We start from the raw sequence: 17,770 nt of genomic DNA on the forward strand, positions 1-17,770 counted from the left end.
TTCCGGACAACTTAACACCCACTCAGAGTGGTTTATAAAGTATGTTGTTATCCTCAATCACCCTGTGAGGTGGGTAGGGCTGAGAGAGCTGTGACTAGTCCAAGGTCACCCAGCTGGCTTCAAACAGGACTAGAGAATCAAATCCGGTTCTCCAGATTAGAGCCCTGCTGCTCTTAACCACTACACTAAACTGGCTGTAGTCCAGCATCCGTTTGCAAAAGTGACCAAATGCCCCAGAGAAGCTCACCAACTGAGCTCTGCTGCCTTTTGATCGATCGCCTTCATAGTTTTTTTTACCTTGTTAATAATGTCCTCTCCCATTGATGGTTTATGTGTGTGTGTGTAAAGTGTCCTATTGTAAAATACATGCGTGTTTGTCGACGCCGTTTCCAAATGGTATCAGACTAATGGAACTCAGAACCCATGACAGAGCTGTGGAGGCTACTCAATGAGACGTTGCACATGCTGCGCGTGACGCTTGACGCTGATTTGTACGTTGTTGCACAGCTGAAACTCTGGCCAGCTTTCACCTGAGAATTCAGCTACTCCAAGGCTCCGAAATTTAGCCGCAAGCACAGCCAACTCTCCAGGGGAGCTTCGCGCTTCACCCTGGCTCAAAAGAATAATCAACGCATGGGGAGAAGAAAAAAGGCCGGTGCGGTTACCACGGTAACAAATACTGTCCCTCTTCCCCCTCCCTTCTCAGACCGCGGCAATCCAAGCTCCGCCTATCTCATGCGCGCGCAAATTTTCTTTCCGGGAATTGATTCTATTTGCTCCAGCTGCTTGCAGAAGTCTCGCGAGAAGTAGCACGTTGCGTGTCCTAGAGACCGGGCCCAAGGAGGTTTGAAGGGAGGTAACTTTCGTTCGTTTTTACGCTGGCGACCGTCTTGGGGTTGCGGGTTACCAGTATTGGGGGAGTCTAGCTGATCTTAGAGACTCTGTGGTGGGACTTTCCTGTGTGTGTATGAGAATTGAAGAAGGGCGGGGGGGGGGGTCTTAAACAAGTATAGCAATTCCGCGTGGATACTTTTTACCCTGAATGAGATGCCAAACTGATAAGTGTAGCGATAGGAGTGTCAACGCTTAGCGCATTGAGACACCAGTCCAGGCAGCCCTGAAGCGCTCACACTGCCAGACGAACGTCCCTCGCAGGGGGCGGACAGAATAAAAAGAATATTTTTAAGGGAGCTTTCTCTGCAATTCACTGCTTAGTAAGGTGACCCTGAGATTACCCAACACTTCCAAATATTCTAGTGATTAATATTCTTCATTTTATGTGTTTGGAATTGGGTTTTTATGTATTTAATAATTTTAAAAAAAACACTACGTGGCAAGGCGACCCTGAGTTTGTCCAAGACAAATGGTATCACTCTCTGCCAAATAGTAAAATAAAATACTGCACTAAACTGGCCCTCAAACTGTTGTTTCCCCCCCTCCTATCTGCCTCCCCTAAGGTGTGGCGATTTTGTTTATTTATGGTAAAGAACTGTGCTCTTTTTCCATCTAGTATTTGGTGTGTAAGCTGACTCTCATAAGAGTTGTCATTGTGCAGTTTTGTGGCCTACAGGTACCTTCCCGCTCAATAACTGATCCTCTATTGTTTCGGTATCCTAGGGAGGATTCTAACCTTTCTGTAACCTATAATCAATAGTTGTTGCTGCCAATCAAAAACAATCAGGCATAGGACTACTTTACCTGTGATCAACTTCCTTCAAGGAAGTGAAAATTCTGAGCATGTATGTAATATGTGTGATATTCCATATGCAACCTGTGCATAAATTAACATGTTTGTATGTAGAGATTTTGTATGTAATTTCAGTACACAGTATTTAATTAGAAGCTCTGTAAGACTTAGTGCTTGTGACACCATTACAGTGTTAATCTGCTGCTTTTTTTCTGATTGCTGTGCTGGTGTCTTGGTGGTCCATTTTGGGATAGCAGTAGGCAAATCTAGAATAGGTGTACATGCTGAAAATCAGGAATATTGCAAAGGTGATTAGTGATAGGCATGCTTCTATCTTCATTCATACCTAGTAGGAAAAAAATCTTGTAAATATAAATTTTTCTTGACGCTCTCTCAATTATAACCATTTCTTCCCATCTTTTGCTGTGTTCCTTTTTTAAAAAAAAAAGTAGATAGGAACTTGTATTAGACAGTAAAGGAAAATATATACATGCAGATATCATTTTGCTATACTGGGAGCACATCTTTATGTTGCTGCTAGATATGTGTTATTTATATGTTATTTTTAAAGGCAGATATTTGACCTACCATTTTTAAGACCTGTAGCTTTTATAGTTCATAAAATTCATGCTCTGTGTTTGTGAGGAGGTGATGAGCTGAGGGACAGGGTTCTCCTCTGACTCTGCAGCACTCTACAGAGTTCCACTTGCCTGGGGGAGGCAGCCTCAGTGCAGGCAGAGCAACCTTGAGGAAGGAGTTTCAGTCACTCCCTTCTCTGGCTCTTTTCCTGGCTAGTGTCTCTTAGCTGTGACTATTCAGTTATCCAGCTTGCTCCGCCCTGTAATGGCAAGAGCCAGCCCCCAACTCATCTCAGCAAGTGCTATCACCTGGGAGGGAGAGCTCTGCCCTTGCCAATGGGGAAGCCCCACCCCATGCCTCCCTTTTCTATCTCCTTACTAGCTGGGTGGGAGTGGCTTCTTGGGGATGAAGGGAGGGCAAGCCATCTTTGCTGTCTCTCAGCTCATCCTGTAAGTCCACACTCTTTTGAGGAGCCCCAAATATGTTGATCTATTTTTCCCCACTGGCCAGGGCAAAGTATGTCCCAACTATTCTTGGGTAAATCTAGGAAAGTGGAAGCAGATTCTGGATAGAGTTTTTAACTGTGTTTGCCTACCTGCTGTATTTTTGCCCTCCCCTGCCCCCAACTGTGTTCATAAGCTCTGTTTTGCATTTCAGATGTCCTGTCCACAAACCTGAGTTGAAAGAAAAATTGGCCATGGGCTTGTCTGCATCCTCTCCATCAATAGCAGTCCAAGCAGATGTATCTGACCAGCCTCAGACTGCCTCTTCCCAATGTCCGATGCTCCAGGAGAAAATGGAAGGTAACTTCCTTACTGAACTCAAACAAGCAGTGTTTGAAATATACTTCTAAAGTACTTCTGCATGCAGAAAAGCTTCTACAACCATGTATTAATATGGCAGGGGCTTTAGGTTCTAAAAGTGTACCCTGAAGCCAGTTGTTGATGTTAAAATGAAAATTGTGATCCCCCCCACCCACCCCGGATGTACCAGGCATTTTAGGTGAAAAAATAAGCTGTAATCAGGTTTCTGACTTCAATGATAGCTGGCTAGAGAAAACCAATCTGTTTGAGTTGCTATTAAAAACTAAAAAGTCTTCAGATCCAGAATTTTTAGGGAACTCAACTGAGATTATTGATCTACTAACCCCTATATGTAACATCATGAAATCAGCCACTTCACCAAAGTCGAGAATAGGAAATGTTACACCAGTTTTTAAAAAGGGGTCCAGAGGGAACCAGATAATTACAGGCCAGTTAGCCTAACATCTGTCCCAGTTAAATTAGTAGAAACTTCAATCAAAGGCAGATTTATTAGGCACATAGAAGAACAAAGCTGCTGAGGAAAAATCAGCATGGCTTCTGCTAAGGGAAGTCCTACCTTACCAAACTTTTGGAGTCTTTGAGAAAATGAACAAACATGTAGATAATAGTGATCCAGGAGACATTTATATACCTGGACTTTCAAAAGGCTTTTAACAAAGTACCTCACCAAAGACTCTTGCGTAAGCTTATCAGTCATGGGATAAGAAGATGGGCCCTTTTAAGGGTTAAAATTTGGTTAGTCAAAAGAAAACAGAGAGTAGGAATAAATTAACAGTTTCTCAATAAAAAGGAAGTAAGCTGTGAGTTTTCACAGGGATCAGTATTCGGGCCAGTATTTCTTGCTTGCTTGCTTAATTACCAAACCTTCCCTACAGTAATATTTATAAAATAAACAGATAGGTTTACACAAGCCCACTATGGATCTAGACATTTGAATATAGGAGAACTGGCAGCTTCACCAATGTAAGATAAGGCAAGTGGCAATCCTCTTGTAACTAAAAGAAATTAAGATCATTAATGTATAAATTAAATAACAGAGGGGCCAAAATACATTCTTGCTTAAGACCTTTATCCAGTGAAATAGGTTCTGTCAGTACCCCTGAAGGGCGACACCGAACTTGGGCTGTCGGATGGTTATAAAGTTGCTGATTGAGAAATAAGAGATGTTCATCCATAGATAGTTTTTCCAATTTTGCCCATAGTTTATCTTTCGGTATAGTATCGAAAGCATTTCTGAGATCCATGAAGGCCACACTTAAGGATCCCTTCTTATTACCAGTATATTTATCAACAATAAACTGTACAATGTGGCAGTGATCAATTGTACTTGCTCCCCTTCGGAAGCTAGATTGTTCCCCAAGATTGTCTTGCTTTGTAACCAACTACTAATCTGCCATACAGCACGGATGCATATAATTTAACCGCAACTGATAACAGGCTGATAGGGCAGTAATTTCAAGGATCTGATGGGTCTCCTTTCTTGTGTATAGGCACCATGATAGCATGGTGCCAGATCCTAGGCATTAAGCCTGTATCATTAACTTGTGTAAAAACTGGAGCCAAAACTGCTCACCAAATTGGGTTTGATTTAAATAATTCAGGGGAGACCATGTCAGGGACAGGAGCTTTACCTGGCTTCATTTGCATTATTTAAGTTCTAACTTCTTTTACTGAAATAAGAGGCTATGCATGAGCATCAGGAGATAAAGCCAGCTGAGTATTTGAGTCAACCAAAGCTCTCTTTCCAACAGAACAGAAATATGATATGAGACCAGAGGCCTAGAGTTAAATTTTTCCAAATAGTACTCCAAAAGAGTTCAGTAGAAGTAGATACTGTAGCATTTGCCTTGAATTACAAATTTTGGTGGTGTATATAGTGTATTGCGTGCTATTTAATTATTCATAAATGATCTGGAACTGGAGGTGAGAAGTATAGTGGCCAAGTCTACAATGACACAAAATTATTCAGGATAGTGAAAAACAAGGCTGACCGTGTTGAACTCCAGGAACATCTTCACAAATTGGGTGAGTGGGCAACAATGTGGCAAATGACATTCAGTGGAGGTAAGGGTAAGGTGATGCACATTGGAACAAAAAATCCCAACTTCAGGTATGTGCAAATAGGGTCTGAACTTGCTGAGACTGAGAAGGAACGAGATCTTGGGAGTCGTAGGGAATAGCTCAATGAAAGTATCAACCTAGTGTGCTGCAACAATGAAAAAAGGCTAACTCTGCTAGGGATTATTTGGAAACGGATTGAAAATAAAACAACCAATATTATAATGCAATGCATATTATAACGTACCCTGTATAATCCTCTTCTCCCCCATTCCTGTCCCACCGTTATGAGAAAAGGAAAAGTTCTGTGTTTCAAGACCATAGACTGTCTCCAGAATTGCCCTTCTAAATATCTCCCAACCATGTTACACTTATATGTGTGCCCTAAAGATTGTCTTGCTAAATCTATTTCTAGCCACACTATTTGTTACAGTATAAATAGCATCAAGAGTAAAGTTTCAGTTACGAGTTTAATGCAAAATAAGGTCCCTAGTTGCCTTTAAATTCAAATTCTATCGCATAACTGCATCCTTGTTTTGTTTTAGGTTGCCCAAAGCATGTGAAATCAACAGACAGTGTTGATGAGAACCAGAATGCTGCTTGTCCTGTGCATCAAGAAAGAGCATATGAATATGTTGAATGTCCTGTGAAGTCTCAAATACATGAGAAGATTGATCCTAGCAACATGGTAACTTCTGTTTTTCTTTCCAGTATATTTTCTGTCAAATGTAAAAGCGCTACTTGAAACATCGTACAAGATCATATGTCACAGCTCTTAAGATAAATTCATAAAGGCTTGATATTTTGATGCATATGTATGATAATAACATAGCAGAACTGAGAACAGCAAGCCCTAAGCCTTTGGGCTGGAAAATGCAGCCACATTGGCATTGCTGTTAGAAAGTGTATTTTTCCATTTGAGCTGCTCTCAAAAACATAATGCTGGGGCAGGGGCGGGGGAGAATAGCAGTAGAAAGGATTGCAGGGATCCACACTAGACTCCCTGCCCCCCACCCAATCACCATTGTGGGCTTTTTCTGTCCTGCCCTTGCTTGAAGGGAGAATCCCTATCCCCTTGTTCTTGCTTCCTCCTATGCTTCACCCTCTTTGCTGTCATTCTTTCCCCTTCCCCCAACCCCCCCATTCTATGCCACTCCTTTGCTGTCATTCTTCCCCTTGCCCCACCCCTTAGCTGCCTCTCTTTCTCCTTCCACCACCTTCACTGCCACTGTTCATCCAGCTCCCCTCAACTGATTCCCTTGGCTTTCTGCCCACCCCCTTTGTTGACTCTCTAACCTTCCCCCCCCCCGCCGTCTTCGTAACCTCACCCTTGTTAAGTCTACAGCCACTGCAGCCTTTGGGTGGGCCCCCAGGTCTGGTTTTCAACAGGAAAGAGCAAAGAGGCATAGCTTTTTCTCCCATTCACTTGCATTGGTGGACTGGAAGCTGCTGTGAAAGGAAGAGCAGCAGCTGGTGCATTAGTGGACATCCACGTTGTCTGGTTTGGCATGGAGGAGCTGGGAGGTGCCTTCCCTGCCTCTGCTCCCTCAGGAGCCATTTGTGATGACATAGCTTAACCCTCCCCCAAGTGTTTTTTACTGTTTTCAGATTTTTCTGCAAGCCTGGGGCTGGTTGTCTTAAGTTTGCAGAACTAACTGTTTTGTTCCCAAGTGGTCACAATCTGCAGATTTATGTATCCATACATCTATGGCACTTGGGAATTAGATATATGATATTCCAGTACGCGACTTCCTTTTATATCTTTGTGAAACTGACCTAGTGGCATTGTTTTTGGAACAGTTACTCTTCTTCTATTTTTCTGTAACATTTTTGTGAGTTAGTACATTTGTGATAGATGTATATTAATGACAGGTATATACTCATGTTTATGAGTGTAATGCAATTCTGATTGAAAGAACAGCTATCTTGACTAATACTTGTGGATGGTGAATGGTTTAGGCTTTCAGATCCTGCTGCACTTTGTTATTCCTGGAATACCCCCCCCCCCTTATTACTATGGGTGTTTCTGTCAATATTCTTGGAGACTTTGCCAAATGTATTTATAATAAGTTTCTTACTTTGTTGATTTGCATCCTGTCTCCCTTGCATGTTTAAACTGCTTATTAAATAAGTCCATTGTGAAGCTGAAAATTTTAACAGATACTTGTGATATCCCTTACTTCATGTGCCTTGGTAATTCTTCATCAGGCTGCCTAAGAGATTCTGCTTTCCTTATAGAAAGAAAAACCAGAATTACCTAGTTATCAGTCTTGGAGAAATAGAAATTTCCCAGGTAAGCATGAGGTTGAAAAATTCCATGGCACAATATCCTCTTAAAAAGTACTATGCATTTATTTTAAAAGAAATCAGAATTTGCAAGGCATTTAAACTTAAAAGGAAGTAGTGAAAGTTGAACGATTTAGGATTATGCAGGACAGGTAACTTCCTTTATATGTTCTGATGAAGAACTGGGATATTGGACTGCAGGATTTCAAAATTTTCCAGGAGTTCTTTGTTTCCAAGCCGTTTCAGAGACTTTCATTATGGAACCAGCCACATATTACGTGGGCTCTGGTTGTTCTGGGAAAACATGAACTTCACTTTGTCATCGAGATAGAAAATGGAAGCTTTCAGGATACTTCCTCCACTGGAATGTTCCACTATTGGCAATCACTTTTGCTGCTCTAGTGTGAGGTAAATTAATAGTTAACAAGTCCTCAAAGAGGATATAAAAGGAAGGGCTTTTGAAAAGTTCATCAGGAATTGGGAGACCCTGAGTGACGTAAAGCCTACAGAGAAGTTCTGCCAAGTAACTGGATAAACATTTTGCTAGAGCAGGGGCTGGATTCTTAAAAAGACAGGTAAAATCCAGATTGTTTCCTGATCTACCAAATGTCCTTTTCTCTCATGTTCCTGTTCTGGTTGTTTTATTTAGATGCCACCTCCTAATCAAATACCATCCCCTGGCCAGCCATTTCCACTCTCTACTACGAGAGAAGAGTCTAATATTCCTAGAGCTTTTTCTCAACAAAACTGGATTTATCCTTCAGAGCAAATGTTTTGGAATGCAATGCTTAGGAAAGGGTAAGTGAAATAATAGTGTTACATGTTGGTTTGCGGAACTTCTTGGTGGTACTTTTTGCTCTTGGTGAAGAAGGAATGCCTGGGAAGATGTGCAAGAGTGCTTTTATATTCTTGCGTGGTAGCTGCAGCTGTCCCCATCTGTTCCCATACTGGGGCTAGTTTATTTTTAAAAAAATAAATAATAAATATATTATTTATTATTAATAATAAATAAATAAATATTTAATATATATGAATAATAAATAATATATTTACATGTGCTTAAGCACATCACTTCATTTTCTCAGTCATCCCTCATTGTCTTTTCCTCATTGCTCTCCTCTCTCCACCCTGTTTCCTTCCTATTAAAATGTAGTTTATAAGTTCTTTGGTAAAGAGGCCCGTCTTTTTTTTTTTAATTTGTTTGAAACCAGTGGTTGAACATCGGACAATAGATAAGATAGATATTCATCCCCCCGAAAAGAGAACCATTAACAGTGATTAACAAGATAAGGTATTGAGGTGATGTGAAATTTCTGTCTGGTGCTGGATCTATGGTAGTTCATTTACCCATGTGAGTCATCACTTGATGTCACTTTTGTCAAGTGATGGAAATATGTGTGTGAGCATGCTTTGCTAAGTTTGGAGGCATGACTTCCAGGCAAATTTGAGCCCTGGTACCACCATTTAATTCATCTAAAAGGACTGTGTATGAGCACTAGAATCTAGACAAAACAATAGTGTGGACTTCTCAGCCCCCTTGTAATTGAGTCAATAAGCAAAGACCAGATTTTGGAGCAGGTAGGCAACCAGTGTGATGTAGCAGTTAGTATGTCAGGCTGGATTCTGGGAGAACCAACTACAGATCCCTGCGGTGCTATGAAGATTGTGGGGTGATTCTGGGCCAGTCACTTTCTTTCCATCTAACCATCTGGAAGATCTTTGGAGGAACAGTGAGATGAAAATGACCACGAAAGAGCGAAATGAAGAATTTGTGGGCAGTATGTGATTTGCATGAGAATCTTAGATTGTTACCCAGCCCATAACGCACGCACGCACGCTAGGAATGTGAAAATCAACTTTATTTAAATATTTGTACCCCACCTTTCCTCTTGGCTGAAGGTGACTCCGGACTGAGTGCCCTGAAAAAAGGAGTGTTTGTTACAAAATAGCGTGTGTAGACTTTATGAAACTTCATTAGGGCTGCCTAGTCCGTTTCTTACTGTTACAATAATAGATTCAAAAAATGGAAACTATTCACATAACTGCATTTGATATCTGCTTGGAACAAGTAATCTTTAATTATAATGTTCTTTGTTGGAAGAGCGGATTGTATGCTTGATTTCAGCCTATTAGTTCTTTGAACATACTGCTTTTAATTAGGGGAGAAAAGAAATATACAGAATGGTCTTGGGTACTTTCTCACTTCTTCAATGTTACTTTCTTTAGATGGAAATGGAAAGATGATGACATAAAACCTCAAGATATGACTAATATCATTAAGATTCATAATCAGAATAATGAGCAGGCTTGGAAGGAAATTTTAAAATGGGAAGCACTTCATGCAAAGTGAGTATATTTGCACTCTTTAAGTAACAGCCATGGAAGAGCTGAACATTTATCTTCAGATTGTGATAGAGTCTGGTCATCGTGGATGGATAGGTGGTTGGATTTTACTGTCTCTTTACCAAGTGGGTTTTGCCTAGATTGCTGATCCATCTGTTTCTGAAATTGCTTTTCAGGGAGTGCCCGTGTGGACCAACCCTTGTTCGATTTGGAGGTAAAGCTAAGGAGTATTCACCAAGAGCCAGAATACGATCCTGGATGGGGTATGTTTGGGTGAAAGCTGACTTTGTGTTATAATAGAAAGATTTTAAAGTCACCTTCAAGAATAAAATGAGGCAGATGTGCATCTGAATACTTGTTAATGTTTAATATTTGTATAATTGTGGTGATTATCTTAATATTATAAATAAGTGTCTTTCTTTCCAGGTATGAATTACCTTTTGATAGGCACGATTGGATTATTGAACGCTGTGGAAAAGAAGTCAGATATGTTATTGATTATTATGATGGAGGAGAAGTAGATAAGAACTATCAGTTTACCATTTTGGATGTTCGCCCTGCTTTTGATTCCCTGACTGCTGTGTGGGACAGGATGAAGGTGGCTTGGTGGCGCTGGACTTCATGACTGAAACGATATCAGAACTGTATTGTTTGAAGTGGTATTGAACTGACTTTGGACTTGAATAAAAATTTATAGTGACTGCAGTTTTATTTAATAGCCTTGTGCTTGCCACTGAGGGACAGAAAACATTGCTTTAATCAAGGATTTATTTAAATAATGTGTGCATTATTTAATGCACCCCCCCCCCTTGACCTTTTGGACACATTTGATCACAACTGGAAGACATTGTGAATCTCTCGTACATTGAGTAGAGACAGCACTAACATAGAGATTTAAGTATCTCTGTTGAGGAACGGGAATAGCTGTAATAAAGCAATGGAGCAATTGTGCCTTTCAGTCTAGTGTTTGTGGTTGAAAAAATAGCCAATTTGAAAAACATTTCAAAACAGTCAAAGAAGAAAAATACCTTTCTTGTCATCCAAACTGTAAATTATAAAATGTTTTGTGAGTGGCATATAATAAAGACTCCATAGATTATATCACATGCTGAATGTACATATTCATAGAGTAACCATTTTTTACGTACAGGCACATCATTTTAAGAACAATTAGAAATCAACTGATTTGCCAGTTTTCACATCCTGCCTTTTTGAAGTGGAATTGAAGTTGAAGTGGAGTTTGGCAAATCAAGGTTTTGTTTTTTTTTTAAATGAGGTTTTTGCTAATGTCTGCTTTGAAATACTTTGCTCTTTAAATAGTAACTTTAAATGTACAGCACTACAACAAAAGTTAAGTTTGGTAAATTGGTCAAAGTATCAGGTTTTTCACTTCATATTTACTTCACTTGATTGCATATGGTTGAGTACTTGTGGCACTTTGATAGATACTGAGCAAAGGAGAGTAACTGTTGGAAGTTGGTTCCTGTTGGAAACAGATGCTTAAAGATTTTATAACAGAAATGTTACAGCTGTTTTCTGTGCTTGTGCTTCTAACTATTGGTAAAGGGTTGGAATATGCCTTTAGGTTAAACTGTTGTAGCAGTAGAAAAGAGCAAGAGTCCTTTGTGGTAAGGTATGAGCTTTTGTGAGTCACAGCTCAGTTCTTCAGATTAAACTGTAGTATGCCCTTACAAGAAGAGAGATGTCCTGTCAGATATCAATACCAAAGGTTCTTATGCAATATAAAAAGTTGTAGTTGAATTTTCCTAGGAAACTGAAGGATTTTACAGTACTAAAATAATGTTTGAGAGAGTTTTGAAGATTGTTTTTATAAATAGCTTTAACTTTCCAGTGGAGATGAGCTTTGCCACTCTAAATCCAAATTTATGAACAAATCAGTCTAAGACCAGTAAAAAGGGCTTCCAGACTAACGCTCTTCCTTGGAGCTGTGCCTGGGTCCCATCCCAACCCTTTGCAGGTTGATATTCTGGGTCAGCAATCTGGGATTCACTTCTTTTTGCATCCTGTACAGTGTTGTACAGGATGGTTGTACCCTTCTTATGTCCTTGTTACCATTACCGCTACCCTTCTATCTGGCTTGAAATGGAAGTGGAGAACTTGCAAAAACAGCAGAGAAGTGGGGAGTGTTAGGGGGTAGTGGATGAGTACAACTCCTGGTGGGATAGCCGCAACAGTCTGTTGCAGCAAAGCAGAAGAAGGGCTGTGCAGCACCTTTTAAAGAACCATGTGGCAGTCAAATGCATGAAGTGACCGAGCAAGTGGTTTGTACGCAGGGTGTATAATCCAAAAATGAATAATGTCTTGGAAAAAGGTTTAGTTTGTGGCATTTCTGTACAAAATTGCACAAATTTATTTAGTTTGCAAGGTGCCACAAGACTCTTGAATATTACATATAAGGCTATTGTACATGGTAATATATGGTTACATTTGTGAAGACAGTTTAGGGGAAACCAGCAGGTTTATATGTTACTGAGCAAATCACTAACCTATAATCATCAGGATATCAAATGTGTTAGTACATGGTGATTCTGATTGCGTATCATTACCACCTGATTTTGCAGATTTTAAAATCTTGATTATTGAATTGTATGTTAAATTTGCACAAATTTAAGAAAAAAGTGAAAACGGAAAAGTAATTCTGCTTCTTTTCATGATGGGTACGGCATCTGAGGGATGTCATCAGATCCATATTCACATCTCTGCAAGGTACATTTGCTGTACGTGGCTCCAGTCATCTAGTATATATTTTCATTGTATACAGATGGATTCAATCATATATTTTACGGTGTTTCCTGGTTTGATTTCTAATAAAGATAAATTTTATTTTTACCTTGTTGCATGGCTGATTGGAAGTATCTTGGAATCAATGCTGAAGTGTCTTTATTAGCCCCTTTTGAATTGACAAAGCATTCTATAAAACTGGAGTTCCGTATTTCGAAGCCTGTAGATTCTTTGTAAAGTAACTTTTTTGCTGGGAATGTTTTGGATATATTCATGTGAAAAAAGCAATGAGGTGGACTGAAGATTTTTTTATGCAACCTGTGTTCGCAGAGATGTGAGTGTGTGGAGTAGACCCTGGATTATCCCACTGTATACTCTCCCATCCTGTCGCCTGCAGAATGCTGCTTCTCCAAGTGTCGGGCCTCTGGACCAATTGATTGCAGCTGAGACCTTTCTGTGAGGTTATCAGAATCCCCAGGTTTTCAGGACTGAAGCTTCTCTCAGCTGCAGAGCTGTGATGTAATAGACATAGGAGGGCCCTGGCTGCATGTGAATGGAAGAGCAGCTGTGTGCAGCAGCAGCTGATTTGGGAGAGCTATGATAGGGTTCTATAGGATGTTCTTGAGCCCTGCTCTCTTGAGAGTAGGAGTCATCTATCGTATCCTTTGCTGTGTGATGGATCTCCCCAGGCCAGTGTCTGAACATGTTCTAGCTTGATGTTTGAATTGCCTGTAGGCTTTATGTAATAGTATGCATCTATAACATTTGCTAGCTTTGTAAGCTGTACTCTTCTAAATAGGTATTTGGCGTTGGCATCAATTATGTTCTTGAGACTCTCCAGGCCAGCTTAGTATTATTCAAAAACCCATTAAAATAAGAGAGAAAGTTAATTGGTTGCTTATTCATACTGGAGTAAAAATAAGCTGATATGAGCTGGTATGAAGTATGTGTTAGAAGGTGGATGAAGTTTTACCTTTGGTCCTCTGCTTCTAGCCCCCTGACAGACAGTGCCAGTAAGAATTTAAAGTTGCATGCGTTCTTTTTACAAGCTGTAAAGTAACTCGCAAGGAAAACTTGTGGTCAAAGTATGACTCATGCCTCTTTGATTGTCATCAGCAAATTAAGATGTTCCTAAGGATTATTTGGAAATGGGTCACATGGTTTTCAGAGAGGCTGACTTCAAAATAAGTATGATAGGATTGCAGGCGAAAAGTGGGCTTCTGTTTGGCATGTTCGTTGACACTGAGCCATCTCTTGTTATTAAACAGTGGCCCTGATGAGGATGGACATCACCTATGTGAAAAGATGCCTCATTGATGCAAACATCTGCGCACACCAGCGGTACACGAAAAAACTGCTGTAGCATAGTGGTTAAGTGGCTGGGTTGCAAATCAGCACTTGATTCCCACTACTGCCATGAGCTCTGCAGGTGGCTTGTACAAGCCACTCCCCTCAGCCCTAGTTCTCCAGCTGTGTTGTGGGGATAAAAGCACTGACATTGTTCACCGCTTTGATCAGGGCAGAAATCTGTCTAGAAGAGCAGTATATAAGTGCAGTTATTATCAGAGCTGCTATAGCATAATGGTTAAGTGGTTGGTCTACAAATCAGCATTTTGCTGGTTCGAATCCCACTACTGCCATGAGCTTAGCAGGTGGTCTTGGGTAAAGCCACTCCTCTCAGCCTCAACTACCCAGCTGATTTGGTTCACTGCTCTGAGTGGGACACTGATCTGTCCAGAAGGGTAGTATATTAAGCACACTGGTTGAGTGTTAAAACTTATGCTCAACTCATAAATTTCTTGGGTGGTTATTTTATGTTGCCTGGTGTGTTTTCATCCTGGCAGAGGTAACCTCTGATAGCTGGAAATGAAGGGATCATTCGTCTATCATGCTTTGTACACACAGGTTCATATGCACGTGCAATGACAATCTAAACCTTGCCACCCGCATGTGAATCTTCATACCCTATGCATATCTCCCTGGACTGTATGGGGAGAAATGCATAAGGGCGCACACACTTTATGATACATGTATTTTCATCTCAGTGAGTGGGTCTTTATGTACAAAAAAGTAATGTGAAGGTTCTGCGATGGGAATACTTCTCTGTAGGGTATATTTTGCTCAGCGTTATCCATTAGGCAAAGAATACATATGAAAGAAAATATTAGGCATTATTACTTTTTGATTAATGTCCCTTACATCAGAATTATTATGTATAATTTATTTAGGAAATTCATAAGCTATTAATCTCCAGAGACCTGCTTGAGGCAGATCAAAGCTCAAGCAAGACAATAAAACAAGCCAGGTTATAAAAACAGTATAAAATGACCATTGAGTGGTCTAAAATGATATTAGAATTGTCCTTAGGTTGGAAGCTGACCATAAATAGCTTTTAAAAATGGAACTCTCCAGTTATAAAAGCCTAGCTAAAAAAAACTTTTGGCCTGGCATCTAAATGCCAATAAGAGCTAAGGGAGTGCATTCTAAAACTGAGGTGCCACCACTGAAGTAGGCCTTTCTCTGGTTGCCATCCAGCTCACCTCTGCAGGCACCGGCTCAGAGAACAGGTTATGAAAAGAGGATCTTAACTGGTAGAATGGAAAGTATGGGAGGAGGTGGACTTTCAAATAGTCTGTTGGTGATCTTTGGTATTAGCAAAAGACACTTGCCACTCTTCCAAACAACAAGTTGCTGAAATACTTTCTTTTGAAACTGCATTTTCATTTGTATGTTTTAGGTTTCTTCAGGCAGACTTATTTTACTTTAAACGGAGAGTTTGAGACTTGTGTTTAGACTCATGAAACATAGTTCTTGTTTGGATGTTCATCTGCGTTTATACTTTCAGGAATATGTTAGCACCTGAGTGTCATTTGCTCAGATCTAAATGACTTAATTCACCTTACAAAATTCAGAAACTAATTTTTCTGGGACGATGACAGCTGTGAAATAAAATGTGCAGGAGAGACTTCATGAAGATGCAGATGGGCCTGACTTAAATCTGACCTTTTTCAAACTGGAGATATGAATTAATTTTACAGGCTTAGCTATTGTGATTGCATTCACACCAGAAATGTCATAGTAGGACATCAGGCACTCCTGAAGTTCAGAAGTTATAAGAAAAAGATTAAAACTATATTTACAACCTTTAATCTGCTCTGACCTTCACAGAGTATGGTTTATTTTTCAAAGAAAGATACGCACGTTCCATGTGTATAAAATTTGCCAAGAGGAAGAGTACAACCATCTTAAAATATAATAACAATATTTTAAATACCACTTCCATCAATGCAATAAGGTATTACACAATTTATAACATGGTTTTCACTTTTTGTTTCATAAAAGAACATTCTCTTTAAAGGCACCCAAGTATATAAATTCTACGAACTGAAAGCATTATTTTTTAAAAAGTGCTTAGTTTACAAAGTGTACATATTTTAAGAACATCAGAGAATTGCAGCTACTTTGGAGTATTCATGAGAATCCTATAACAGAGCCTCTGTTAATGAGACCAGTTCCTCATAGCACCTGCCTATCTATTTTATGCTGAAGTTCTAAGAAGATTTTCTTGGGAGTAAGTCTTTTCAATAAAATAGGACATTGCGAAGTAGACCTGCTTAGGGTTGCTGCTTTAGTAACTTAATTTCAGACTTTTCTATTTGTGAAAAGTTTTCTTTTAAGTTTATGATATTTATCTCAAATAGTTTAGGCAGTCCTAATCCATTTTGATATATGTTGATTTTTTTAAAATAAAAAAACCTCTTGCATGTTGAAATATCTTTAATGTTACTAATGCAAGAGTTTGAGACTAAAGCTGTAGCTTCTGAAAGTGTCTATGTGGAAAGCGTAAGTGATACAGCTTCCCTAAGTGGGAAGGATTGGGTAATGAGGGGCCTCTAATTTCAGATAACATTACCAGCACTGTATGTGTTTACCATGTGTTCTTTGCCTTTACCCTTTGAAATGAGTGACACAGGTCTCCATGAATTTTTTATATTACAGAGTGGTAGAAAGCGAATGTGTTAAAGTAGCCCTTGGTTCCAGTTACAGTCCACAGCACTCTTGAAATACTATCTTATAGTCGCTTCTCAGAATTTGTGTGTGTGTGTGTGTGTGTGTGTGTGAGAGAGAGAGAATCTTCCCTGCTGCTTCTTTGCTATCAATTTTGTCCCACTGTGTAATAATTCCCAAGGATGCAATGGCATTAATTCTATGCAGTTCTTTTGGAACCTGAAGTTTTTTGTCGGCCATGGGCTCCTGAGCAGAGTCTCTGTTTTCTCCTTTCCTCTCACAACTGTAGCTATGCAGGAGTGAGCAGGAGACTAAAATTTTGGGCCTCATGGAGGGTCTAACAGAAGCTCAAAAGATTCTGCCCTGAAGCTCCCCTGCTTTGTTGCAGGGACTGTGAGAGTGATGGATGCGCAAAGGAAGCACCAGGATGTATCTTGCAAACAATTTACTGTTGCTAGCTCCAGGTTGGGAAATTCCTGAAGAGTTGGGGTGGGGCCTATGGGGGTGGGACCTCAGAGGTTTATAATGCCATAGAGCCCACCCTCCAAAGCAGCCGTTTTCTCCAGGGAAACAGATCTCTGTAGTCCAGAGACCAGTTGTAATTCTGAAAGAACTCCAGGCTCCACTTGGATGTTATTAACTGTTATTAGCTCAAGAAAGCCAGGCTAGCAAAAAGGTGAGGATTTTGTCAGGGCAGCATGTCATTTAAAGCAGGATGCCTTGTGTGAGCATGGAACATTTGCATGCATGGGTTCCATATGCTAGGCACCTCCATACTGACATGCTACGAATAAAAACCATTAATACTAATTTTCAAATATCACAAGGTTGGAGGTTATTTTTTTTCCAATGGAAATCTTGTTTTCCAATATAGTAATAATACAAGATGGAAGCCAAGGTGTAAAAGAAAAGTCATTCACTTCACATTTAAATACTTAGCATTTCCACGAGTCTGCAACTACAAGAAAATTTATTACATTTAGAACGGATTTAGATCTTTGCTATCGACGTGATATTTGCACAGTGTGAAAAATATCAAACTGACACCCCGCTACCTCCGTGACGACTTCCAAATGTCAGAGTGCAGCAACTTCTGCTTGCGGACGTCGGTATCTTTAGATAACGTCAGTTTAAAAGACATTCACATTGACGTTTTAAAAAGAGGGTAATGTGTATAACTGGATCAATCATAGTAAGGTAAAGGGGAAACACAAAAGAGGTAAGTTTTTTCATGGCGGAAATG

General features: G+C 39.9%; 1 protein-coding gene across 1 annotated transcript; it reads left to right on the top strand.

Annotated features, from left to right (window-relative positions):
- Positions 1 to 796: 796 nt before the first annotated feature.
- Positions 797 to 12,627, top strand: LOC129331474 (holocytochrome c-type synthase). Its single transcript, XM_054982043.1, has 7 exons — positions 797 to 856; positions 2,924 to 3,069; positions 5,694 to 5,836; positions 8,084 to 8,232; positions 9,661 to 9,780; positions 9,954 to 10,040; positions 10,204 to 12,627. The coding sequence occupies exons 2-7, from the start codon at positions 2,964 to 2,966 to the stop codon at positions 10,400 to 10,402; spliced, it is 804 nt and encodes a 267-aa protein (XP_054838018.1). The 5' UTR covers positions 797 to 856; positions 2,924 to 2,963; the 3' UTR covers positions 10,403 to 12,627.
- Positions 12,628 to 17,770: the final 5,143 nt, after the last annotated feature.

This window comes from Eublepharis macularius, chromosome 5, assembly GCF_028583425.1.
Source record: "Eublepharis macularius isolate TG4126 chromosome 5, MPM_Emac_v1.0, whole genome shotgun sequence".
In the NCBI taxonomy this organism is placed as follows: domain Eukaryota; kingdom Metazoa; phylum Chordata; class Lepidosauria; order Squamata; family Eublepharidae; genus Eublepharis; species Eublepharis macularius.